This window comes from Nelumbo lutea, chromosome 2 (genome assembly GCF_056320005.1).
Source record: "Nelumbo lutea isolate HS-2025 chromosome 2, American lotus-T2T, whole genome shotgun sequence".
Lineage (NCBI taxonomy): Eukaryota > Viridiplantae > Streptophyta > Magnoliopsida > Proteales > Nelumbonaceae > Nelumbo > Nelumbo lutea.
The window spans coordinates 24,115,246-24,142,296 of NC_142685.1; the positions used below are offsets into that span (position 1 = coordinate 24,115,246).

Genomic DNA, 27,051 nt, shown 5'->3' on the forward strand with positions numbered 1-27,051 from the left:
CGCAGCTACGTGTGGCCCTGTTTTCCTGACAAAGCGGGAAAATTAGCGGCAAATATCGATCAGTGGTTCAAAAGGTGGCGTGATTTATTTTGGCGCTACATATACACTAGATAACGGTACATTTGATATTGCCTCACAATTTCAAGGGTAGGATTGTAATTTACACTGAATATTTCGCTCTTTCTCGTCAGTTGAGTAACGAATCAATGTTCAATCAACGAGCGAACGAGCCAAGCACAGCAGTTCCTCTCCCCAGCTTTTCCTTCTCGTTCTTTCTTCACATAGCCGAGCGGGAGAGACACAGGGCATAAAACGAGACAAAACGAGGAGAGAAAGAGAGAGCGAGCGAGCTAGGGAGACCTCAGAAAGAATTTGATCATAATTTCAAGATTCAGAATGCAATTCGAAGGGTAGGCTTTCTACAACAGTATTTTTGTTTTTGTTTTTAATACTCGCAACTGGAAGCTCAGATTACGCTTGCTTATTTTGTAGCTTTTAAGACTTAGGTTGTTTGATCACTCGACGAATCATCTTCTACCTCTTTCTTGCAGTTTATTGTTAATAAATTCCTATTATGCACATTAGTTCCACGGGGATTTCTACCTTTTTTTCTCCCTCTTAAATACCGTGTTCAGTATGTTTTTGGTCTAATCATGATTTCTAAGGTTTTTATATTTCTCCTTGATATTTGGTGCGTTTTTTTTTTTCTGAGTTTCACCCAACAGTCAAAATATGGTTAATTGAAAAATTGTTTACTAATTCTTTCTTTCTGCTTCTGCAGGGTGTAAATGTTTGGGGACCCTGTAATTTTCTGAAGCTGGAGGGGACTGAGATCTGGGTCTTGGTCCCCGGCAGATGAGTGCACTTTGGTGGAGTTATTTATAAGGGAAAATAATGAGCATTGAGCATCTGCGTAGCCCATTTATAGGGTTTCCACGCATAAGCTCCGCGAAGCAGATAAGCAATGGTAACTTATCTTTTGTGGAAAGAGGGAAGTTGGGTACAAGGGTTTTCCCCAACTTTTTGTGCACATATAAGAACCATGGAAGGTATCAAAGGGTTCGGTTTTCACATTTCTATGGGAGAAATGATGAGGGTGCAAGGAAGAATTTTGGGTTGAGAGATAGGTTTAAGATGAATTGTGTAAGAGAGCCATTTTCCGGGAGCAGCGCTGTGGTTAGATATTTTGTCCCCTTCTGGAAGGAGGGGTTGCTGTTCATCAGGTGCTCTGTTTTCTTCGCTGTGATTTCTGCAATAGGGATGTTGTTATGGTGTGGACAGGTCAAAGCCAGGAGTTTTATTGAAGCCAGGCTATTGCCTTCAGTTTGTTCAACACTGGGTGAATACCTTCAGCGTGAGCTTGATTTTGGTAAGGTTCGAAGGATATCACCTTTGAGCATCACACTGGAGTCATGTTCTATTGGGCCTCATAACAACGAGTTTTCCTGTGGTGAGGTCCATACTATGAAGCTTCGTGTCCGTCCTTTTGCGAGTTTGAAGAGGGGGAAGATTGTGATTGATGCAGTTTTGTCTCATCCGAATGTGCTGATTGTGCAAAAGGAGGATTTTTCCTGGTTAGGTATTCCTTTCTCTGAAGGTAATGCGCAGAGGCGTTGCTCAACTGAAGAAGGGATAGACTATCGTACAAAAACCAGGAGAATTGCTAGAGAGGAAGTTGCTGCTTGCTGGGCAAAAGAAAGGGTTGAAACAGCGAGGGAAGCTGCAGAGACTGGTTATATTGTTCCACAACACAGTTCCAGTTCATTGGGAGCTGATGTACAGATAGAGGTTTTAGGTCATTCTACTGGCCCAACAAAACCTGAGTCACTTTTCTGCATGGATGAGCGGATGCACTGGAGGGATCATCATTGCATGGACACTGGAATTGAATATAGCATGAAGCATGCTGATATAGAGAAATCATTTGGTGTGAAAGTTCCTGGAACTGGGCTTAAGTTCTGGTCTAAAATGATATCACGTCCTATCAGACACATATTTAAACGCAGAGCCAATGGAAAATACATCTCTGCAGCTGTTTTTACTACCAAAAAGAAAAACCTTGAGCGAAGTGCTGCAGCTGCACTTTCATATTTCAGAGGACTACCTGATGGGAAGCATAGCAAACCATTCCAATCAGGCATAGAACCTTCATCAGGAGGCTATGGTGCTACTCATCTTGAGGCTCTTGTTGGGAATTATGAGGACGCTGCTATTGCTGGTAAAACTGAACTGAGTGGTACTGATGGAAATAGAAGGTCTGTTGACCCTTATGGGGAATCTAACATGAAAAAGGAGAAAGAATTTGAGCACACAAACTTAGAGACTGCTGCTAGATACACCAGAAGCAAGGGAAATGCAAAGTTAGTGAACAACTTGGGTAATAGTTTTGGATACGGAGCTGATTCAGGGAATCAACATCACAAAGGAGACAATCATAAGACTGTAAATATTAATGGCTTTAGTTTCATGGGGAATCCTTTCCTTTCAACTATTGGAAAAATTAGCAGATTGAGAACATTTGGTGAAAATTTGCCATTCAGTAGCAGCATTTCCAATGCAGGGGAAGTTGATAAGTGTGATGCAAATATCAAGGACTTAAAAGGACTTAATGTTGGGGATACTCCATATGAGTCCATAGTTGGTTCTGATGGTTTACCAGACCAAATGTTGAAGTCTTTCAATGACAGTTCTGAGAAAGACAGTAATTTTAAATCTCAAGGTGCATTTTCCATTAAACCTGAGCCATGGCTAACAATGAACCATTCAATTCCCATTTGGCCATTGGGCTTGAAATCGGGTTTACCCTTTTTCTCCAGAGCTATTGGAGAAGTTATATCTGATCGGCTGGCTGGTAATGTTCAGAAGCTGAAGTCAATCATGGGTCTAAAAGTTGAAGATCTTGTTGCTGAACTTGCAGAAGAGATGGATGAAGTGCATACTGAGGGTATTGGAAAGACACTTCCAGTTACGCTGGATTCTGTGCATTTCACTGGGGGAACATTGATGCTATTAGCATACGGAGACAGGGAGCCCAGGTGCGGGTCATCTCAGTTATATTCAAAACTTCATTCTTCAGAAAATAAGATCAATGTTCTTCATGGTTATGTTTTGTAATATTATTTAATTGGATTTCGGTGTTTGATTACTATCTATTTTTTTTTTCTTAATTTCATTATTTTTTGGTAATTTAAAGTGTTAATTATCAAAACATATGGGTAGAGTATACCCAACTGAGTCCTTAAAAACCTTAATCCAGCAATGTAATACCCCTAACAGTATAGTAAATTGGTTAAAGAATTGTTGAATTGGTGGATCTGAAGGCCAAAAGATTAGGAATGCATTCCAAACTCAGAGTCTGCACTTCTCTAATCCAGTAAGTTAATCTCTCCATGGGCAACTTGATTTACCTCTCAGACAATCTGAGATTTCTCTTCAATAACAAAACATTGCTGAGGGTATAAGAAACTTTTCTTTTGTAGCTTTTTATTTATTGGTTGGAGTTGAAAGTTTGATGTAGCATCAATTCCATATCCCGTTTTCTTGGGAGATTACAGTATTGAGTGTAGGGGTAATTTTGATTATGAAGTTGTTAACCAGAGGGTTATTGGTTGGCTACAGAAGGACAGTGGACTTTGGAAGTTTCCAATGAGAGAAGGGAGTTCAAATGGTTAACCAGAGGGCTAGAAATTCAGATTCTATGGGTGAAGAGAAGTGCAAATGCTTTTGCGGATAGTCTAGCAACACAAGGGGTGGGAAGGGAACAAATGTTCTGGGCTATATTGTAATGTTTTGCTTCTTGACTTTCTTGGGGAGAGTTAAGACATTTTATCTCTCCTTGGAGTATCCTTTGTATCTTCTGATTTCTTAATAGGAGGTCTCTGTTATTGATAAAAAAAGAAGAAACTGATATCTTTATCTTCCACCTCTCCTAGAGCCAATTCTCTCCTACTCAAGGAAACCCTATTCCATATGGTCATTTGCCTCTTTACAACCAATTATTTCAAATTAGGCCCATCTCTCCTGTCATTTCTAAATTCTAAATCTGTATGCTCACTAGCAATGAGTACACAATCTAGTAATTGGTCTCCTGTTTGAAGACCTTGTTCACTACAGTTCTTAAATCATTTAGTTTTGACACCTGATTGGGCATACTATAGGAGATGATTTCAGGAGGGAGTTTCCTCTTTCTCGGTAGATCACATTTTTTGATAGAACTGGCAGCCCATCCTTGGAATTTTGGGCCCTTGTTTCAGGATTTTCTATCTAATTCCTTTATTTTTCTTAAACTTTTTGTTATAAATCAAACAAATACAGAATGAATTAGACTGATATTAGTTGTAGGCTGATCTGCTGTGAAGTAATGTTGCTTGTCAGAATCTCTTATCTGGTATATCAGCACGTTAAAGCAGAAGAATAGGGTCATGTGGTATTTTTGCAGACAAAAAAAATACTGATTTCAAACATTCCAGATACGAGATAACAATTAGATTAACAAAGAAATCTTTGATGCTTTCTTTTTTCAATTTCACTGTCTTTATTTCTGAAAGCAGTTGTTTGTTACCCGAGTTATTTTACCCGTGGTGTCTAATTCCATAAAAACTTGGCATTTTCTGTGGACCGTGTAAAAGAAACTTCTCTGAAGTATTGGGTACTTTGCCAACTTTTCAATGTTTTTTAATTAGTTTTTATCCTTTTTTTTGATAAATGGTAAGTGTATTGATTTATGTTACCTATCAAAAAAATTGTATTGATCTATGTATTAAAACAAGTGAGAGATTCCATAAAATTTGTGCAGAAAGATACAAGTTTAAACCAGTCTATGCATCTTAGGGGTCATCTGATAACAGCTGAAGTTGCTGAACTGAACAACCTATTGCTTTGTCTTTTAGTGGGTAAAATAATAAATAATAAATAATAAAACAATAAAATAATAAAATATTCAAGCGTATGGTTTAAACCAGTAAGCTTTTCAGTTCAGCCATTTGAGCTTTTATCAAACAGCATCTTAGAAAAATGAAAGAAAAACAAAAGGAGAAGTATCAAACTATTGATCAGCTTTCAGAGCTAGAATATAAAAAAAAAACTATATATACTCAATTACTCATTGACCCATGAAATGTTGGAACTGAGGCATCTGAATTACTTTAAGATGCAAACCCATTGTACAAAGTCTCTGCTTTAGCAATGATATTCTCCTTAGATTTGGCTTTCCTATAATATATCCTGTAATATATCCTGCTATTTCATTCACTCCCAAGTGCCCAACATTATGCCATATGGTGTCAAGTTCCAAAGGATCTTGCCTCTGCTACAAAGATCTGAAGCTGGCTATGCTGCTACCAAATCTGCCAAGTTCCTGGGTATCACCCAGATTCTGTTGAGTAGCTGAATAAAGTGTAGGCAGATACCCTACCCAAAAGAGCAGTGCATCGAAATGTGATTGGGTGATTCCTCTACTATGTTGCATAAACTGCCATCATTTTTTTTTTTTGATCAGTGAACAGAGTAATTTTAATTAGGTGTGAGGAAAGAAGTTACATCACAGAATTAAGAACAGATTAGAAACATGACCACTTATCCAAGGATACATATTAACCCAAATCTGCCCAAAAGAATTGATACCTGTGTACACCTTGTTTTACCAAAGTATCTGCAAATCCGTTTGCTGTTCTCTTGCCCCAGTTGAAGCTTGCCTCAAGGTCCTTTGCTAAACTCTTGATTTATCTGATTAGATGTCTGAACTTCCACACATCTGGGCTGCCGTCATTCATCCAAGAAATTACTAATTTAGAGTCACCTTCTATTTCCAAATTCTTAAACCCCTGCTGCATTGCTAATTTCAGACCTTGATATAAGGCTATTATTTCTGCTCTTACAGAATTCCCTACCCCAATCAGCCCTGAGAACAAGGTTACCACTTATCCTGCATCATCCCTGAAGACACCTCCAATCTCTGACAGCCCTGGATTTCCTACAGAGCATCAACCAAAGTTGAACTCTAGTCTGTTAGGCTGAGGAGGCTTCTAGTCCATTACTACTTTGTCCTTCATAGAAGCTGAATTTGCTACTTCAACCCGAACTCTACTAATATCAGCCACTGTCACCAATTGGAAAGCTTCGAAGATGTTTACCCAATTTGCTGTTTTGATCTTGATACCTTCTACAATGTCTTCTAAACTCCTGGATTTTTCTTTGAACAATCTTTCATTTCTTTCTTCCCTCAATGTCCAAATAGTTGCTTCCCTGGTTGTCTTCCACAGCAATCTTCGTCTCTTTTTTGCTTGCCTAAAGAAACTTGGTCTGAACAAGTCTGAACAACATAGTGGTATCTTGTGGGGGTCCCAACCAAAGAGAGAAGAAATGCACGACCAAACACAATTTGCAAAGGGACAAGGAATTAATAAATGAGGGATTGTTTCACCATTCACCTTGCATAAGATACATATATGAGGAGTCAGGCACTTGTTTGCCCTTTTTTGAAGCACATCACAGGTATTTATCTTTCCAAGGAAAGCTTCCCAACAGAAGGCTTGAATTTTTGGAGGAATAGGCTTGCTCCAAATCTCTTCCGCTGGGAAAAGTTCATCCACCTCCCTTGAACCTAGGAGAACTAGGGAGTCAAGGAAAGAGGCACAAGAAAACAAACTAGATGGTGAAGGTTTCCCGATTCTACTATCATCCACCCTTGAATCCAGGAAAACTGACCCTCTATCACAAGTTCACATTCTCTATCCCTTAAACCCCTTCTAAAGCTGCTACACCTTAAAGTTGGCATTTACACAATTGGCTGCCAATAGTCTCATGGTACTCTTTGATGGTAACGCCTTTGTTTTTGCGCCAAGCTGAACAGAGGTGTATGATTCACATAGAGATCTTTGTCCCACACTACAGGAAATATCTAAAAAAAGCTGTGATCTCCAATTCCAGGTTCATGCCAAATGAATTGAGAAGAAGGATTACCACCATTTGTAATACCTTTCTATCACTTTTGATGATAACGATGAAAAAAGATTACTACCACTCATAATAACTTTCTGTAAGCTGGATCCATATGAATTCCTGATGGGGCTCACTCTTAATCACAGGCTTACTGTACTTCTCATGGGTGACTTTCCTCTAGAGACTTTAATGTTCTTCCCCATATCTCCTGTAACCTTTATTATTTCTATCTTTATACTGATATTCCTGAGAGTGGGCCTTGGCAGAATTGTTGGGTCGTTCATTGCGACCTGGGTGACCAGGGTTCAAGTCTTGGAAACAGCCTCTCTGTATGTGCAGGGGTTAGGATGTGTACATCTGTCTCTCCCCAGAGCCCCCATTGGTGGAAGCCTCATGAACTGGTCTGCCCTTTTTTATTGATATTACTGTTTAATTATGTTTTCTATATATACCTTAGTTGAACATTATATATTTTTACATATTTATTTATTCAACATATGTTTGTATTTTCATTATTTAATATTAGATCTTTTTTGGTTATTTTATTAATTATTGCAAACATCTTACCTTAGTTGCATCAACAAATTGTGCAAAATTTCAAAATTTCTTTGAAACCTTTTCAGGCCAAACTCTTGTGATTCCTTTTTTTTGTTCCCTGCAAACAATATCAAAGTTTTGCAAGAATTTATGGAACTTTGGCGAAAATAAAAACCATAATCTTACCTAAGCCATGCCATACTCAAGCACTGTCAACTTTTCAAGAATCTTCATGCTGTTTCCTTTTTTGTTCATGGAAAATAAGATTGAAGTTCCTTTTTGACAAGTGCAAATAAGATTTTTCTTTTTTTATTTTTGATCAATGAGTGCAAATTAGATTGAAGTTTTGGAAGAATTTTCTGAAATTTTGGGAAAGTAAAAAACCATGATATTTCTTAAACCAGGCCATACTCAAACACAACCAATCTTTCAATAATCTATGTACTGTTTAGAAGGCTGTTAACCTGAATTTCCCTTTCAATTAAGTGGATATATTTATTTTTTAAGGAAACTACTATTGTGTAATGATTTGCACTAGAAAATGCAGTTTGAAATTTTGATTTGTTGCCCCTTTTATTTACTTTATATATTTTTTTGGTTTTGGTGTCTTTAGGGAGATGGATAATGTCAATGGGCATGTAAAATTTCAAAATCATTATGGCCGTGTCCACGTACAATTGAGTGGTGCCTGCAAGGAGTGGAGATCAGATATCATTTCTGGAGATGGTGGTTGGTTGTCTGCAGATGTGTTTGTTGACAGCATTGAGCAGAAATGGCATGCTAATTTAAAGATTGAAAACCTCTTTGCTCCGGTAAGGTATTTAGTGCTTCTCTGCTGGTTTTTACATGGAAAAAGTAAAAATAATGAGTATCCTTCTCATCTATAAACTTCTGAAACTTTTATGGTGTTGTTGTGCAGCTTTTTGAAAGGATTTTAGAAATTCCAATTATGTGGTCTAAAGGGAGAGCCAGTGGTGAGGTGCTTCTCTAACTTCAATTTGATTTTTGACTGTAAACCTTTGGGGGGTTTTGTCATTTATGTACTAGTATCCTCAATTCTCCTGGTCTTTAAGAATTTTAATGTGGGAATAGTTGTTTCTATTTTTATGGTTATACGAAACATTTTAAGTTTGATATAAAAGCAACAATTGCTCATTTGCTCCACAAATTTTGGTCATCTTAAAAAGTAGGATATTGTTATTGCTGTTTTGACTTTTCTTTTGATGAATGCTGAGAAAGATTTCATTTAAAAGACGGAAATATACAAGGTTGTTTTTGTGCTTTCTTTGGCCTGTGCTGAGGATCTTTTGTAAGTTTGCCCGCCTGCTTTGGTTTTGAGCATTGTGTTTTTTTTTTCTTATACTTGGATTTACTGTTGTTAGCAGAACAGATTTAGGATGAAAAACAATCCAGAAAAGAAGAAGAAGAGAGAAAGAGAAAAAAAGGAGAGAAGGAAGAAGAAGAGAAAGGGGGAAGATTTTTATTTTTATTTTTTTTTTGGGGGGGGGGCGTGGGAGAGAATGTTATGTTGCTGCCTCCCTAAACATTATTATTTATATGTGCTAACATATAAAAAGACTGAAATACCCTGCCGCCTATAACAGTACAAGAGAAAAAAAAGGAGAAGAGAAAGGGGGCAGAATGTTTTTTTTTTTGGGGGGGGGGAGAATGTTATGTTGCTGCCTCCCTAAACAGTATTATTTATATGTGCTAACATATAAAAAGACTGAAATACCCTGCCACCTATAACAGTACATTAAACAGCAAGAAAAGATGAAAGAAAATAACAAAATAATAAAATGATAAAAAAACACAATGAATGGGGCCACAAGAAGGTCTGGTCCACTGTCTATACTTATCTAATGAAATTCACCCTGTTGGTTAACAAAAAAAAAATGGAAATATACAAGGTGTAAGGAAGTTTTGGGGTTGCACCCTGTGTATAAATTATAGCCCACTGAATACAGAAAAATGTTTGTGTGCGAAGTATTATCCTTAAGTTCCAAAATATCTCAAATATTTTGGAAGCCATATTTAGCTTCAATGAACGCCTCCACCAAACTTCATATTCATTTCTAAATTGTTAATGCCACTTCCTCAACAATGCCATGTCATTGCCTTCAATCTCTTGATTTCTAGATCCCTCATCCTCTGTCAGGGAGCATACCAGGTAGTACTTATATTCTTCCCTGCACCATTTCCACAAGAATTCCCTTAAGAGTTCTTTCTAGCATTTTTTTCCACCTTTGCAGGAATGGAAATAAAGGGAGAAAAAAATAATACATAGGGAGGTTATCAAGTGTGCTTTAATCAATGTGAGCTTCCACCCTTTCAAGACATACTTTGATTTCCAAGTGGATAAGTTCAAACCATTCCACAATTAGGTCCCACATATATTCTTGTATTTTAATATATATATATTTTTTGAATATGTCTATATATATGTATTTATGAGTGTCTATTTGTATTTGGGTGGTTGGTTGGTGATGAACATTTATACCTTTTCTTCATTCTTGTACACCATCTCATATGTAAACATCTTTTTGTTTCATTTCACATTTTCCTTTTTGAATGCATGTGTTCTCTTCTCATGTTTACAGCCACAAGGTCAGAAATGGCCATGCAGATGGATTTGCTAGTGAGGTCATTTAGTCAGTTTTCCTAAACAACCCAGTAATCTTTCAAAAGGCAATTCATTTTGGAGCTAAAAAGGGGTATCCGTATGGAGAAATTTTGGCCTTAGGTATTTTGCCTTGTGTTCAAAGTAAACATCTTTTATAAGTAAGCTTTAAATGAAGAGGTACTACTCGCTAGTAAACAATGAGTTTGTGCAACTTCAAAATTTCTTGCCCTATAGACAAGGTGGAACCTAGTAAACATTACCAACTTGTCTTGTAATGTGTCTTTTCATGGGTCTCGTCACATTTGTAGAAAAAAAAAATTCCAAGGGTTGCAAAAAGTTGTTGTTTACTATAATTCCTCTTAAATTAAAAACATGTCATCTGAGCAGCAGCGAAGCTATTGTTCGAATGGAACCAGCGGCGAAGCTACTGTTCCTCTTCTCTCCCTGTTCGAACGGAACCAGCGACGGCGAAACTGTTCATTCTCTTCTCACCCTGTTCGAATGAAACTAGTAGCGGCGAACCCAAACTGTTCATTCTCTTCTCTCCCTGTTCCAACGGAACCAGCAGCGGTGAACCAGAGCTGTTCGATTCTCTTCTCTCCCCGTTTGAGCAGAACCAGTTTTAGCATCAAGATATCCCTTCCCATTCTGACTCAGCTCCTCTAGCTCACCTCCTTAATCTTTTATTCCGTTTCATTCCCAGGTTAGAGGATACATAGTAGCAGATCGAATCAGACTAAGATATGGAAGCAAGAAAAGAAACCAGGATTGGGAGTCGTGGCTGAAAGTTGCAGAAGGTGGTCGATGAAAATGTTCCAAAAAAGTTTTCCTAGGAGTGTCCAAAGGGGAGGAAAGAGATGGGAAGCTCAGAACTGGTACAAGAGAGAAGGCATGGGGGCATGGCCAAGACCAAATTTCTCCTACAGAAAAGTGTTGAAAGCAGGAGTTTGGCCGGACTTGAAACGTTCTGATCTGAAAACTGTCGAAGGTAAGCTTATGATATTTACGAAGATGAACGGGGTGGAAGCAAGAAGGAAGTTTTTAAGGGATTCTTTAGTTGGTAGATTTGGGTGGAAGGTGGGGTTAAAGGAGGTGGAGATCTGGGCTAATCAATTCTGGAAGGAGGTGGGGGGAGTGAAGGTGAAGAAGTTGGCGGATGAGCTCTTCTTGTTCATCCTGTCTTCCAGATCAGAGGCGCGATGATTCCTTGAAAAAAGTCCATGGTCAATGGGGAGGAATCCTCTTCTTCTCGATTGGTGGGGAGCTAGTGCGGGCTGTTTTTATCCAGAGTCGGAAAAGCACTTTGACTGGTCGGAGGATATCTGGATTAGGGTGTTCGGCTTGCCTCTGCTTCTATGGTGTCTGAGTGTCATCAGAGCAATCGGGGATGCGTGCGGTGGTTTCCTTGAAACAGATGATTCTCCCTCTGAGCTGGCTACTTGCGAATGGATTCGAATGAAGGCGAAGAAGGGTGGCTTGATTCCGGAGAAGGTGGAGATTGTTGCTGGGGAAGTTCTCTTCTCAGTTTCCATCTGATCAGAAGTCCTTCCGTCAGTTCGGAGGTGGAAGACGAAAGGGCTCATAGAAGAGGGAACTCAAAAGGTCAGGGAGGACTCGATGGACTCGGAGACAATAGTCTTAGAGGACGTCAGTGAATGCTCCCCACTGCATGCTCATCCAGTTAATCTAGGGGGAGGAGGATTGGAGTGGGTCAGATTGCCGAAGAAGGAAGAAGAAGAAGATCGATCCTGCTGTTCTGATAGGAACCGTTTGATCCCAATACTAACAGAGGGCCAAGATTCAAAAGTTAGGGTGGGCCTTGAGGGAAGTGCCTCTGTTTTGAAAATGGGTCTTCTTGGAGATGGTGAGTTGGTCGATAATATTAAAAATTTAATAAAAGAGTGCCTAAGAGACCTAAAATTGGTGCCTATGGAAGAATGCTCGTTGACGACAATTAATGAGGCAAGACTTCTCTCTGAAGTTGGGGATGGTGCAGATGTGGGAATTTCAAAGAGGGTCTAGGATTTAGATTCGGGTCAGCTAAATCCATTTACCCGGCCTAATCAGAAGCCTAGTAGAAAAAAGAACCTTAAAGCTGCAAGTGAACCAAGATGGGCCGGAAGTAGACCAAGACACTTCAGCCTGATTAGCCTTGATCCAGCCTTTTCTCCGGACCGGTTTGAACTGACATGGCTCACCCGACCTTGTGTACAGGTGGGGAGGACTGGGCTTGCCACTTCGAAGATTCAGACCTCTCCTTCCCCTGAAGTAGAGCCTGGTGATGATAGCCTGGAGCATTTGGCCCCCCAATCTTGTCCTTCTGAAATGGTGAAGAAGGTGAAAGCTGATTGCAGAAGGCTGAACCAACCTCCCCTTTCCATGGTTCCTTTGAACGAGCAGTTGATGGAGGTGATGCCGCTGGCAGTAATGGAAGTTGAAGACTAGTCTGCAATTAAGAGCGATGCTCAGAATCAACATAGAGTGGCGGAGGAAAATGAGCTAAGTCATGCTGCGGCAGAGAGGAGAGAAGAAAGTGGCCAAATAGTGAGTGTGGGAAATTCAAATCTTGGGACTGTTGAAGCAGGTAAGTCTAGTAGCAGCACTTCTAAGTCCTCTTCCTAGGTCACTTCTAAACTTCTAGGGTTGGGGAGCTTTTTGGGGGTCTCAATGGAGGGAATGGAAGCAGAGACAGTGAAGTTCTTGGAAGAGATAGAACAAAGAATTCTGTTGGAAAGGGGTAATATGGGGGCTAAAAGAGGGGGGACAAACTCCAAGAGGAGCAGAGAAATGATGCGTCTCTCTTGGGGCTTGAATGAGAAGGTTGGGAGCAGTGTTGGGGCAGTTAGGGGGTTGAAGAAAAACTGAGAGGGTGGGGGTAGTGAGTTCTAGGAGTGGGAGGTGTTGGCTCTTTTTTTGTTATATCAATGAATATTAAAATTCTTTCTTGGAATGTTCGAGGGCTGGGGTTTGGGAGAAGAAGAATGGTGGTTTGTGATCCCATAAAGGCTTCAAATTCGGGAATTGTATTGATTCAAGAAACCAAATTGGAGAAAATTGATTCTGGTATTATTCGGAGTATTTGGGGAGATGGTCAGGTAAGATGGAGGGCAAAGGCAGCCAATGGGAGTGCGGGAGGCTTGCTATGTCTTTGGGACCCCCTAGTTTGTAGATTGATTTCTTGCAGAAGTGGGAATTTCTCGATCTCTCGTCTTTAAGCTGCAGGATGGTAATATAGTTCAAGTCACAAACGTGTATGGTCCAACAGTTTCTAATCTTAGGAGGAGTTTCTGGGAGGAACTGGCTGATATGAGGGGGACTTTGACTCATCCTTGGGTTATTGGGGGAGATTTTAATGTCACATTGTCGGCGGAAGAGAAGAATACAAGAAGTGGCAGAACTGTATCGATGAGGCAGTTTGCAGATTTCATTAATAATATGGATCTAATGGACATTCCCATTCAAGGTAACAGGTTCACTTGGACAAATAACCAGGATACCCCTACCCTGATCAGATTGGATAGATTTCTTGTTTCCTCAAATTGGGAGGACATCTTTCTGGACTTTAGGCAGATATCTCTACCCAGACCTGTCTCAGACCACAGTCCTATTCAGTTTATTTGTGGGGAGAGGGAGAAGGTCAAAACTCCCTTTGAATTTGAAAACTCTTGGTATGAGGAGGAAACTCTCAGATCATTGATGAAGAAAGTGTGGGAAGAACTTCAAGTGGAGGGATCCAGTTCCTTTGCTCTGGAAAAAAAAATGATGGCTATAGAAAAAGAATTAAAATTTGGAACTTGGAGAATAAGTTAAGTTCGGAGACTGAAAGAAAAGCCTTATTGGGTATTATTGAAGAGATTGATAAAGCAGAAGAAATGGGTCCAATTTCTGAAGAGTTAGGGCTGAAAAGACTTAAAGCAAAAAACATGGAAAAATTGGTGGTGAAAGAGGAAGTGAAATGGAGACAACGGGCTAAAGTTAATTGGCTAAAGGTAGGTGAAAAAATACACATTTCTTTCACAAAGTGGCTAATGCTAGAGCTAGAGTTTCAGCTATTAAGAAGTTGACATGGAATGAGAGATGTGGTGAATCTGATTCAGAGATTAAAGCAGTTGCAACCTCTTTCTATAAAGCACTTTACAAGGAAAAGTGGAAGCTGAGATCATTTCCCTTCAATCTCTCCTTTAGGCAACTGAGTGAGACCCAGAAAAGTTGGCTTGAAAGGCCTTTTACAGAAGAGGAAGTCAGTGCAGCAATTAAGAAGCTTGAAGGTGATAAATCACCTGGGCCGGATGGTTTTACCAATCTGTTCTATCTGAAGTGCTGGGACTTTGTGAAAGAAGATGTGACGAAGGTGTTCCAGGAGTTTCATGCAAATGCGTCCTTACAAAGAAGTCTAAATGCCACTTTTGTCTCCCTTATTCCAAAAATTGAGGGGGCTGTGAATATTAAGGAGTTTAGGCCTATTAGCTTACTTCACGGTTTCTATAAAATCTTGGCAGAAAGAATGAAAGGGGTGATAGGTAATGTTATTTCAAATAATCAGAGTGCATTTATTCCAGGCAAACAGATGGTAGACTCAATTTTAGTTGCTAATGAGTTAATTGACTCAAGGAGAAGACAGGGTATTCCGGGGGTTGTTTGTAAGCTTGACATTGAGAAGGCTTATGACAATGTCAATTGGGTTAGTGTTTGTACTAAGACCTCTAAATTTTCAATCCTAATTAATGGGCAGCCCATGGGTTTCTTTGGTAGTTCTAGGGGGCTGAGACAGGGAGGTCCTCTGTCACCCTTGCTGTTCATCTGTGTTATGGAAATCCTCACACTCTTTTTAGTAAGAAGGCTGCAGAATCGGGATTATGGAATTGGTTTACTATCTATCCAGGTAAAGAGAAAGTTAATATTCTTCAGTTTGCTGATGATACCCTCTGCTTTGTGGATGCATCTCTGCCTCAGTTGGAAACAGTTCTTGGAATTCTGAGTTGGTTTGATGTGGTTACGGGTCTCAAAGTCAATCTGAACTAAAGTAAGATCATCCCAGTGGGTCAAGTTGTAAATTTGGAAGATTGTGCACAGATAATGGCCTGCCATATGGAGCTCCTTCCGGTTAAGTATTTGGGGTTGCCTCTTGGGACAAAATGTTCCTCTTCTTCAATCTGGAGTCCAATCATTGAGAGAATGGAGAAGATGTTGGCTCTTTGGAAGGCTAAATATTTATCTTTTGGTGGTAGGGTTACAATGATTAAGAGCTCTCTGTCCAATCTCCCAACACACTTTCTTTCTCTCTTTCCAATTCCAAATAAAATTGCAAAGAGGTTGGAACAGCTTCAAAGGAACTTCTTATGGAGGGGATGGGAGGATGAGAAGAAAATTCACATTGTTAAGTGGGAGCGAGTGTGTAAGCCTAAGGAGAAGGGTGGTTTGGGAGTTAGGAAAGTAAAAGATTTCAATGCTGCTCTTCTTAGCAAATGGATACGAAGATTTGCTTATGAGAGAAATGCTTGGTGGAGGTGCCTCATTGCGGCTAAGTATGGTGTGGATTGGGGAAATTGGAAAACTCTCGGTCCCCTTTCATTTGGGGGTAGTTCTCTCTGATCTGGTATTTCTAAGATCAGTACTCTTTTCATGAACGGGGTCAAGTTTAAAGTTGGAAAAGGGGATAGAATCAAGTTTTGGAAGGATTCCTGGCGTGAGGAAGGCCCCTTGGCTGATGCTTTTCCCCGGCTGTTCCAAATTGCAGTGAATCAAGATTCTTCAGTTGCTGATAACATTAGTACTGTTGGGGGCTCATTCTCTTGGACTCCCCTATGTAGGAGGAATTTGCTAGATTGGGAAGTGGAGGAGTATGTAGGTCTGTTGGGGCAGATTCAAAATCAGAGAATTGATACGAGTATGGAAGCTGAATGGACTTGGAAGTGGAATGCAGATGGTAGATTCACAGTTAAATCCCTTTTCCTTAAGATGTGCAGCTCAGGTCAGGAGAACTTCTCGGATGGGCAGATTTGGAACCCCACCTGCCCCTCCAAGGTTAACTTCCTGGTTTGGACAATGGTTTTGAATAAATGTCTAACTAGGGTCAACTTGGAGAGAAGGGGTATGCAGATTCCTGATCCCTCCTGTGTCTTATGTGGCATGGGTGCTGAATCTATAGGTCATTTGTGCATTCACTGTCCGATCTCCTCTTCAATCTGGGGACGTTTCTTCAAGAAACTAGAGGTGTGTTGGGCTATGCCTAAGTCTGTGAAGGAGCTGTTTATGAGTTGGAGATTGGATGGTCTTAGCATGAAAGGCAGGCTTGTTTGGAATATTATTCCGCAGGCTGTTCTTTGGTCCATTTGGATGGAAAGAAACAATAGAATTTTCTGTAATCAATCTAAAAGTCCAGATGAGATTGTGCAGAAAGTGGTGGGAAAGATTTGCTCCTGGGTGTCGGCGAATGAGGAGTTTAAAAGTCAGAATGTTTCTCTCCTTCTTTGTACTAAATCATGGATGTTCTTGTAATATGTTTTGGGCTCAGGAAGGCCTAGTTGGCCCGAGTCTTGTTGTATTTGGCTTTCTCATTGAATAAAATTACTTTACCTTTTTCCAAAAAACAAAATGGCTACATAATATAGGGGGTCATTGCATGGTGCAATGGTAAAATCTTGGGCCGACAATCATGAGAACATGGGCTCTGAGTCAGACAATGACCACTATGAAAAAAAAAAAAACAACTGTTGGGCCTGTATCCAGTCTACCCTCCTAACACAGCTGGGACCTGGGACCATCATTGGGTAATGGCCCCATGGCTAATATTCAATTGAGTAACAAAACTCCAATAGAAGATTGTCTATGTGACTGGTGTCCAACATTTTTTTTAACTTCATCTGCTTCACCTTTTACAGGTTCACATATGCATGTCAAGAGGAGAAGCTTTTCCTAATCTTCATGGGCAGCTTGATGTGAAGGGACTGGGATTCCAGATACATGATGCTCCATCATCTTTTTCGGTATGTTCTAATTACATTTGTTGTTTTGAAATTCTTTGTGTTTTCCTATGATTTTTTTTTTATTAATTAGCAACAGGAAAGATTTCATTGATATTAAAACAGTGTACAAGATGTACATCAAAGATAGAAACAGTTTAAGAATTACAAGTGCAGAAGATAGAATAACATAATCAAATATACATAGCATGCCCAATTACAGCTTTGCGCCAAGGGTTATTCTCTCCACCTTAATTTCTGTCTATTTACCCTTGTTGGGGCAAGGGAGTCATCCAGTGAGTTAGCTCAGCTCTAAACCCAGTCAATTTCTGCTTGTATATTTTTGATGAATAATTTCTGCTTGTATATTTAGACACAATGATCTTGTTTCCCTTATTTTGTGCTTTAAGGCTCCAAGGGAGTCATCCAGTGAGTTAGCTCAGCTCTAAACCCAGTCAATTTCTGCTTGTATATTTTTGATGAATAATTTCTGCTTGTATATTTAGACACAATGATCTTGTTTCCCTTATTTTGTGCTTTAAGGCTCCAAGGAGGCAAGAACCATCCATAGTCCCTCTTATACCAGAAAGATTCAAGTTTCTAACGAATCAACCATATGAAATGATTTATTAGCTTCCTTGGAAGGAAAGCCCCACTCCTGAGTGATATGTTCTGCTTCCTCAATGATGAATTGGTATGGAATATGTTCTGCTTCCTCCTGAGTGATATGTTCTCTTTGGTGGATAACAAAGAGGCCACAGTTGCTGAGTGTTTTGATCTGGTCAGGGGAGAGGTGGTTAGAGTCCCAGGTCCTGAAGAGCTTTTCAGGACTGGGAATTGGAGGAAGTGTCTCAATTGCTTAAGTGCCTTCTCTTTTGATCCTTTTCTACACGATCAGTGGACTTGGAAACGGAGTGCTGATAGTCTAAGTGATTTGAGGGTGTATGAGTTTCCTGTAAAACAAGTATTGGTTCCTTCTCCTTCAAAAATCAACTCCTTAGTTTGGGCAGCAGCTCTTGGCAAATGTCTTGTCTGACTAGAGGCAACTTAGCAAGGAGAGGTGTTCCCATTGAAGATCTGAGTTGGGGGGTGTGCGGGCAGATGAGGAATGTGCATTCATTGCCTGACTGCTTGGGTATAATGGTCTCACTTCCTGAAAGCGGTTGGGATTTGTTGGGTAATGCCAAGCCTGGTGAAGGATCTAAGAAAGGAAAATGCATCTAGAAAACTATTCCAGCTGCTGTGATTGGCTCCATCTGGAGTTCTGGACAAAAAGGAATAACAGATCGAGTCCTGATGAGCTGATTTATTGTACTGTTGCTAGGTTAGCTTCCTGGCTGTCTGCTGTAATAGAATTCAGTAATCAGAACCCAAGTTTTCTGCTTGTATTAGAGCATTTTACATGCATTACTTTTGTACTGCTTTTCAACAAAAACAAAAAACTCCCAGTTTTAATGGGATAGAGTCTGACCATATTGCTTTGGCTGGAAAATTTGAAGAGTTGGAGGTGCAACCAAGAGATTTGAAGAAAGAGGAGCATGAGAAGAATCATTTTGTATTGGGATTTGGTTCACAAAAATTTCCAGGAAATGAGGTCCTTTTTGGTGGAAGTCATGAAAAACTTTGGTTTTGGGGAGAAATGGTGTAAATGGATTCGAGGCTGCTTGAGGACTTGCCACTACTCAATTCTGGTGAACAAGACTGTAGTTGATCACTTTCCAGCCATTAGAGGGATCAGGGAAGGTGACCCTCTATCCATTTCTTTTTACCTTGGTAGCTGATGTGTTGGGGAGATTAATCCAAAAAGTAGATTCTAGGGACTTGGTGAGAGGGTGGGAAGGGATAAAGTGCCTATCACACATTTGCAATTTGCTGATGACACGGTTCTATTTTGTGAAGGAGGTGATCTTAGTTTGTGTAGTAGGAGTGAATATGGATGCTAGGGAGATGTCAGATTGTGCAGCCATTTTGGGTTGTGAAGTGTCAAACTGGCCCATGAATTACTTGGCCTTCCTCTAGGAGACAATCCAAGAAATGGCAATTTTTGGAACCCAATGATGGAGAGAGTCACAAAGAGATTAGCTTCTTGGAAGAGGAATTACCTTTCTTTGGGAGGGAGGATAACCTTAATCAAGTTGACCTTGGTCAGTTTACTCGTTTATTTTCTATTGGTATTCAAAATGCTAGTGGGGGTTTCCAAAAGCTTAGAGAAAATAGTTAGAGATTTTTTATGGGAACCAAGGGAGGAAAGAAAGGACCACGGGGTCAATTGGGAACTGTAACTAAAGGCTTGGACTTTGGAGGATTAGGAATTGGCAATTTTCAGAAAAGAAATGCGGCTCTATTAGGGAAGTGGTTGTGGAGGCTATTGATAGAGAAGGATAGGTTATGGGTCAAGGTGGTTTTGAGTATTCATGGGTTGACGACTGAAGGTTGGGATGCGGAAGTGTTGGCTTGAGCTACAAGTGCTTCTCCTTGGAAGTCGATAGATGCCATCCTACCTTTTAACAGGTATAATCTTTGCTCTGGGAACTTGGTTAATTTCTGGGAACACTTGCGAGTGGGAGACTTACCCTTGAAAGATTGTTTTCCCTCTCTCTTTGCATTGTTTGATTACAAGAATAAACCGGTTTCCACCTTCCTTTCTTCTCATGCTGAGGGTCTTGTGCTTGATTGGGATTTGGGTTTTAGAAGGGGAACCGGGGATTCAGATCCAAATAGCCTTTTGTCTCTTCTTCATATCTTACAAGTAGGGGTGGCCATGAGTCGAGCTGTTCATGAGCTGTTTGAACTCGGCTCAGCTCGGTCTATACCGAGCTTCGAGACAAATTCAAGCCTAACATATGGGCTCGTTTTCTAATCGAGCTGAGCTCGAGCTTAATACGGCTCAGCTCGTGAGGCTCACGAGCCTAGTTGAGTATATGTACATAGGTTGTCTCCTTGGCTTGGCTACTGAAGGAGATCTCGACTATTGAGGGAGACCTCGGTTTGGCACCTTGGCAACTAAGGGAGACCTCGGCTCGGCACCTCGGCAACTAAGGGAGACCTCAGTTCAACACCTCGATTGATAGGGAGACCTCGATTGATAGGGAGACTTGCAATCAGAGGCAGTAGAGCTCGAGCTCAAGCCGCTAGTTCGAACCAAGCTCGAGCTCAAGCTCAAGCCTGATAATTTATGACCGAGCCGAGCTCGAATAGGCAGATATTCGGCTCAGCTCGGCTCAAATCCTCCCCTACTTTTAAGGAGTCTGCTTGGACCCTTCAAAGTCGGATTCACACATTTGGATCCCCTCTTCTTCCAGTATTTTTCATGTGCTTCCTTCTTTGAAGCTTTAACTGTGCCTATTGATAGTGTTGGGCAAACCTTTCCAGTTAAAGAAGTGCGGGGTAAACTGTTCCACCTAGGGTTGGGGCTTTTTGTTGGAAAGCCTTCTTGGGAAGGATTAACACTGGTGATTTCCTTCAAAGAAGGAAGCCTTTTTGGTGCTTATCTCCTAATTGGTGTGTTCTTTGTAAAGCTGATGGTGAGTCCTTCTTTCACTTTTTAATGTCCTATCTGTTTGTTTCTTCTATTTGAGAATGGTTTCTCTCTTTGTTTAGTTGCAGATGGATTCCTCCACCAGATGTTCAATGCCTTTTTGGTCCTGCTACTGGTTGCTGTACAAAGAAAGGGGAGAAGGCTTTATGGAAAAGTACAAGGGCTGCAGTATGTTGGACAGTTTGGGATGAAAGAAATCAAAGAACATTTGTTGATAAGAAAAGGTACAAAGCGACAATAATTGAAGTAACTACAACAAGGGTAATGCAATGTGAAGTCTTTGAAGTTATTTGAAGACATATCCACATCAGCTCTGTTGAACAATTGGAAGGAAGTGGCCTGTTCAGCTCCTGAGAAGACTGTCCCTCAACCACTGTGGACTCCTCCAGCTCTCGGCTTTATAAAGCTGAACTTCAATGGTAGCAGTGAAGGAAACCCTTCAGGCATTGGAGGGGTATTTAGGAACAAGGTGGGTATGATTATTGTTATGTTTTCAGGTCCAGTTGGGGAAGGAGACTCACTTCGAGCTGAAGTCTTGTCAGTCTTGGAAGGTGCCAAAAAGGCTAAGGAGCTTAACTTAAGGAGGTTAATTATTGAGGGAGACTCGAGGTTAGTTCTAGATTGGCTACAAAAGGAGTGTAGCATGGGGAGCTACCTGAATGAAAAAAAAAAGAGTATTTAAGTGGCTGACTCGGGATATGACAGTGAGACTACAATGGGTAAAGAGGTGTGCTAATTCCTTTGCAGATGCACTAGCCAAACAAGGGGTGGGAAGAAATCAGTTGTTCTAGGCCAATTTGTAATTTTTCTTTTTCCTTGGGGGAGTTATGAGAGTTTATCTCCCCCTACCATTGTACTTTTTCTTCATCTTTCATTAATGAAATGATTCTGTTATTGATAAAAAAAATTCCAGGAAACGAGCTGGATAAAATGCTGGTTTGAAAATGGGAGGAATTGGTTAGATGCCAACTCTTTTAATTAGTAAAAATGTTTGGGATTAAAAAAGTTAGTAACGGTGTTCTTTATTGAAGAATGAAAAGTACAGAGCACAAGTTACAAAACATGGCCCAATGGATAAAATGATCCCATGCCTTCCCATAAAATGATTCTGTGCTATCCACCATAAATCCTGCTAAGCTATTGGTTGAAGTGTTTGTTGATCTCCTCACCCATGCGAATGAGATATTCATTCTAGATGGGAGGTTCCAAATGTTATACTCCATCTCCCAAGGTCCCTCCACCAAGAAAGGATCTTCTCCTCACGTAGAGCGCCTCACACTGACCTCACAGGCACATCAACTATGCATTGGGAACATCTCCTGTACTTATACGTTATTATTCACGGGAGGTGTTTCCAATGCATGGTGAGATGTGCATGTGAAGTCGGTGTGAGGCGCCCTGTGTGAGGAGCAGATCCCAATTCCCCTCCACCTATACATACATATATACATACATATGTGTATGTATATGTATATTTATGCATGCATTCATGCATACATGTATGTATATTATATAAAGAGGATACTTGCCATTGTTTCATTGCATGTCATAGAAGTTGTTAAATCCAAATTCCATATACCATATGTGGTTAACGTGTGTATCTATTGATTCTCTCTCTCTCTCTCTGTATATATATGCAAACTAGAGGGCTTCTCTTTCAGACAAGTAGTTGCCTATCTTCTCAAGAAAGAGTATCCAAAGAGTGATTCTTTCCATTCTTAAATAACGTGGATGTGGTTGTAGTAAACTCCTCTCACAAAAAGTACTCCATAGTCCCTTTAGATGATTCCTCTGGTTTTGGGTGGAATTTAATTTGAGAAGGGCTGTTAGGGACATTGACTTAAAAGATACTATGTCCCTCTTGGCAATCCTTGAAAATGTGTTTCTGAACCCCCAAAAGGAAGACTGCAGAATATGGACCTCATCCCCCTTGGGCTCTTTCTCTTGTGCTTCATTCTTTCAGTCCCTTTCTCAGCATCCTACTTCCCTTGGGATGCCTTTTCCTATTAAAGAAATTTGGTGCAAGCCTATCTCACCTCAGGTTCGGAGTTTTTGCTGGGAAACCTTTCTGGAAAGAATAAACACTTGTGATCTTCTTCAAAGAAAAAGACCCAAGACTTGTCTTTCCCCGCACAGGTGTGTTCTTTGCAAAGCTGATGGAGAGACTGGGTACCACTTATTAGTGTCTTGTCATTATGCAACAACTATTTGGGCTTGGGCTTTGTCCATCTTTGGGTGTAGCTGGATCCCCCCTTTGAATTTGCAGAGTTTATTTTTCCCATCTTTTTTCAGTTGGCCTGCAAAGAGGGGTAGGATCATGTGGAGGAGTGTTAGGGCTGCTGTATGCTGGTCTTTGTGGGAAGAAAGAAACTCCAGAATCTTCTCAGAAAAGGAGAGGGAAGCTGAGAACTTATGGAGATGATCCACTTAAGGGTAGTGCACTGGATGAAATCCATGGATTTGTTTTCAGACTTTTCTGTGGATGTTTTGTTGAGAAATTGGAAAGAAATAGCAAAATGAGTTCAGGTCAAGAGGGTCATTAGTCCTTCTTGGATCCCCCCTTCTGCTGGGTATATAAAGTTAAACTTTGATGGCAGCAACATTGGGAATCCAAGACAATCAGGAATTGGAGGGGTTTGGATAGGTTCCGCTTCTGTTATGCTTTCGGTGAACTGGTTCGAGGGAGCTTGCCCTCCTGAAATGGACGTGAGGTTGAAGATGAGAGAGGGAGAGAAATATCAAGGGAATTATTCACTGTGTCTTTCATGGATTCGCTGATTGGCCTATATAGTGCATGGCCAGCTAACAACTTGTAACCAACTCTGAGCATCTTACACTGACTATGATTGCTTCCCATTACATGGACGTCGGGTATACACGAATTTAACGGGTGGTTCCATACGCGTGATGCATGTGGTGTTCTGGGCTGATACTTGGGCATGCTGGGCCCGAGTTTCTTCGTCTGGGTTGTCTCCTTCTCTGGGCTTAACATTCCTGCCTCCTTCAAGAATGACCTTGTCCTCAAGGTCAAGGGTGGGAAACTGCTTCCGGAGTTGGTCATAATCCTCCCACGTGGTGTCTTCTTGAGGCAAGCCACTCTACATGATCAGAGCCTACTTATGAACCTTGCTGCCCTTGCGAACCCAATGTAAATCCTTAATTACTAGAGGTTCAAACATTACTTCTCTTGCCTCTATGAATTGAGGGAGAGTGGGGCTGATAACATCAGTGGAAGCCAAGCACATCTTCAGAAGGCTGGCATGGAAGATGGGGTGCAACTGGCATTTTGCAGGTAAGTGGAGGTGGTAGGCGACAAGCCCAATTCGCTCTGCCACCTGAAATGGGCTGAAGTATCTTGGAGATAGTTTTTGGGATGCTCTCCGAACCAGAGATGCCTGTCTAGACGGTTGGAGCCGTAGACAGACCCAGTCCCCAATAGAGAACTCCAATTCCCGATGCTTCTTGTCATAGGCTTTCATTTGTTGCTGGGCCTGTTGTAAGTGGAATTTGAGGAGCTTAAGTGTGCTGTCTCTCGCCTGTAACTGTGCCTCAACCTTGGCTACTAGCGAAGTGCCCGACTCATAAGGCAAGATAGAAGGAGGTTCGTATCCGTACAACACCTTAAAGGGAGTTGTTCCGGCTGAAATCTGAAACGTGGTATTATACCAATATTCAGCCCAAGGTAGTCACTGGGCCCATTGTTTGGGTCTATCACCCACAAGACATCTCAAGTATGTTTCTAGGCAGCGGTTGACCACTTTGGATTGCCCATCCGTCTGAGGATGGCAACTGGTGGAATGCAACATCTGAACCCCTTGAGCTGTGAAGTAGGCCTTCCAGAAAGCACTCATGAAGAGAGGATCCTGATATGTTAAAATGGATTGTGGTGTTCCGTGGAGCTTGGCTACTTCCCAAATGTAAGCCTAGGCCATTGTGGTTGCTGAGTAAGGTCGAGAGAGGCTTATAAAGTGAGCATATTTACTTAGTTGGTCCACCACCATCAACACCACTGATTTCCTTTGGGACGTGGGTGAAGTCCATGGTGACTTCTTCCCACACCCTCTCTAGGATGTGTAGAGGTTGCAGTAACCCGGTCGGAGTTTGGGTGCTATTTTTTTGCTGTTGGAAAATAGTACATTGGGCCACAAACTCTTGTACCATTCGTTTCATACCCTTCAAATAATAGTGGGTTGCCAGGTGTTTGTAGGTGTGGAGAGCTCCTGAATGTCCTCCTTGGGCCAAGTTATGGAATAGCCGAAGTAGCTCTTGATGATATTTGGATTCTCCGGACACCACCATACGACCTTTGTAGTAGAGAATGCCATTATGGACTGTGTATCCTGAAGTTTATGCAGAATCCTCAAGGATCTGGGCCCGGATTTGGGTTAAATGGGGGTTATTGTGGGCTTCTTGTTTTGGGTGGGCCGATAGTTGGTAATTCAGCCGTGACAAGCCCATTATGTGAAAGTTATCAGCTCTGGAGAGTGCATCCGCCACCGCATTAGAGGGCCCGAGCTTGTATTCAATAGCAAAGTTGAACCCCATTAACTTGTAGGCCCACTTATGCTAGTCAGGGCCACTCACTGCTCCAGAAGGTGTTTAATGCTGCGGTGGTCCGTCCTGACAATAAACCTTTGGCCCAAGAGATATGCTCTCCATTTTTGAACCGCCAGAGCAATGGCCATGAGCTCCTTCTCGTAAGTGGACTTAGCATGAGCTTGTGGAGAGAGAGCCTTGCTGACATAGGCCAAGGGTCGGCCCTGCTGCATTAGAACTGCACCTATGCCTTTTCTTGAGGCGTCAATCTCCACTATAAACTCTAGGTCAAAATCAGGGAGGTCCAATGTAGATGGGGTGGTTACGACTTCCTTGGGTGTCTGAAAGGCTTCTTCAGCTTCTTGATCCCACTTGAAGGAGTGCTTCTTCAACAACTGGGTGAGAGTAGCAAGGACCCCATACCCCTTTATGAACTGGCAGTAATAGCTTGTTAACCCAATGAACCCTCTAAGAGCCCGTGGAGAGCTGGGCCGGGTGGACCCGGATTTGATGGTAGCTTGACCGTAGGTCCATCTTGGAAAAGTATTTAGCTTGCCCCAACTCATCAAATAGTTCTTCAATCAGAGTTATTGGATACCTGTCCTTGATTGTGATGTGGTTCAAGGTTCTATAGTCCACATAGAATCTCCAGCTACCATCTTTCTTTCGTACCAAAGTTACCTGGGATGAAAATGAGCTGCTGCTGGGCCGAATAAAACCTTTGTCTAACAGTTCCATCACCATACGCTCCACTTCAACTTTCTGGTAATGGGGGTAATGGTAAGGTTTGACGTTGGCAGGTGGGGCTCCGGGTTGGATGGGAATCTGGTGGTCATGGGCCCGAGTGGGTGACAATGAGGTAGGTTCTTGGAAATTGTTGGAGTAGGTCTGTAGTAATAGCTGGAGCTGTTGGGCTTGGCTTGGGGATGGGCTAGTGTTTCCTGTGAGGGGAGTAATAATAGGCCTAGAGCCCATGCTCATCAATACTGGAATAGAGTCATGTTGATAGGTCTTAAGTACAACCTCCAAACTGTTAGTGGTTATGGGTTGGGCCTTAATCCCCTTTAATGTGTAGGAACTCCACCCATAAGTAAATTGCACTGTCAAGTCAGACCAATTACAAACCATAGGGCCCAACAACTGTAGCCGTTGTATGCTCAAGACAACATTTGCCTCTGTGAATTCTAACGGATGTAGGTCCACTTTAAATTGGTACCCTTGAATCTTTAATTCTACTGATTTGCACCTCCCATCACAAGTGATTTGGTGGCCATTGGCCACGTTGACTGCAAATGGAGACGGGTTCTATCATTAACCCGCGTTGTTTGGCTATTCGGGGAGTAATGAAATTTAGAGAGCTTCCACTATCAATCAAGACAGCCACTCTCTTCCCTGATATTGGCCCGTGTCCGCATGGTTCTTGGGACCTGGTAACCAGCTAGGGCCTGAAGGGATATAACACAGTATTCTATCTCCGGTACCACCTCCATCTGCTGAATCCCTGGGTCACCGGTTTGGGTTTCAAAATCATCCTCTCCTTCTACTTGTAGAAGATACACATGATGGGTCTTGCATTTGTGGTTCGGGATGAATTTTTCGTTGCAATTATAACAGAGGCCTTTCTCCCTATGGGCCTGCATTTCCGTCCAATATAGTTTCCGGTAAGGGAGGATTAGAGCTCCAGTCCTCTTGTTAGGTGGAACTGGTAAGGGAACCGGTTTGAGGGTAGCCGAGGTTGGGGTTGGAAGAAGAGGCCCAGGTTTCGACTTAGTCTTGGGATAGGGTCCCTTTTGGGTTAGGCCCGCTTGAGGCCCAATAGGACTCCCTAGCTTCTTAAGCTGGTCCAGTCTCTCCTCATGGAGCTTAGCCAATCCCACTGCTGCCATCAAGGTGGTCGGTTGCATGGTATTCACCTC

The 27,051-nt window shown here is 41.5% G+C and overlaps 1 protein-coding gene across 3 annotated transcripts in view; it reads left to right on the forward strand.

Moving 5' to 3' along the window:
- Nucleotides 1-200: 200 nt before the first annotated feature.
- Nucleotides 201-27,051, forward strand: part of EMB2410 (embryo defective 2410) — an 87,637-nt gene continuing 60,786 nt past the window's right edge. For 2 of the 3 annotated variants that reach the window (XM_088974098.1, XM_088974099.1), the window contains exons 1-6: nt 201-410; nt 782-3,035; nt 7,206-7,340; nt 8,090-8,288; nt 8,396-8,455; nt 16,981-17,085. In XM_088974098.1, the coding sequence (XP_088830224.1) occupies nt 895-3,035; nt 7,206-7,340; nt 8,090-8,288; nt 8,396-8,455; nt 16,981-17,085 (2,640 nt within the window). In that variant the 5' untranslated portion in view covers nt 201-410; nt 782-894. The remainder of the gene's footprint in view (nt 411-781; nt 3,036-7,205; nt 7,341-8,089; nt 8,289-8,395; nt 8,456-16,980; nt 17,086-27,051) is intronic. The other variant, XM_088974100.1, reaches the window with a different exon arrangement.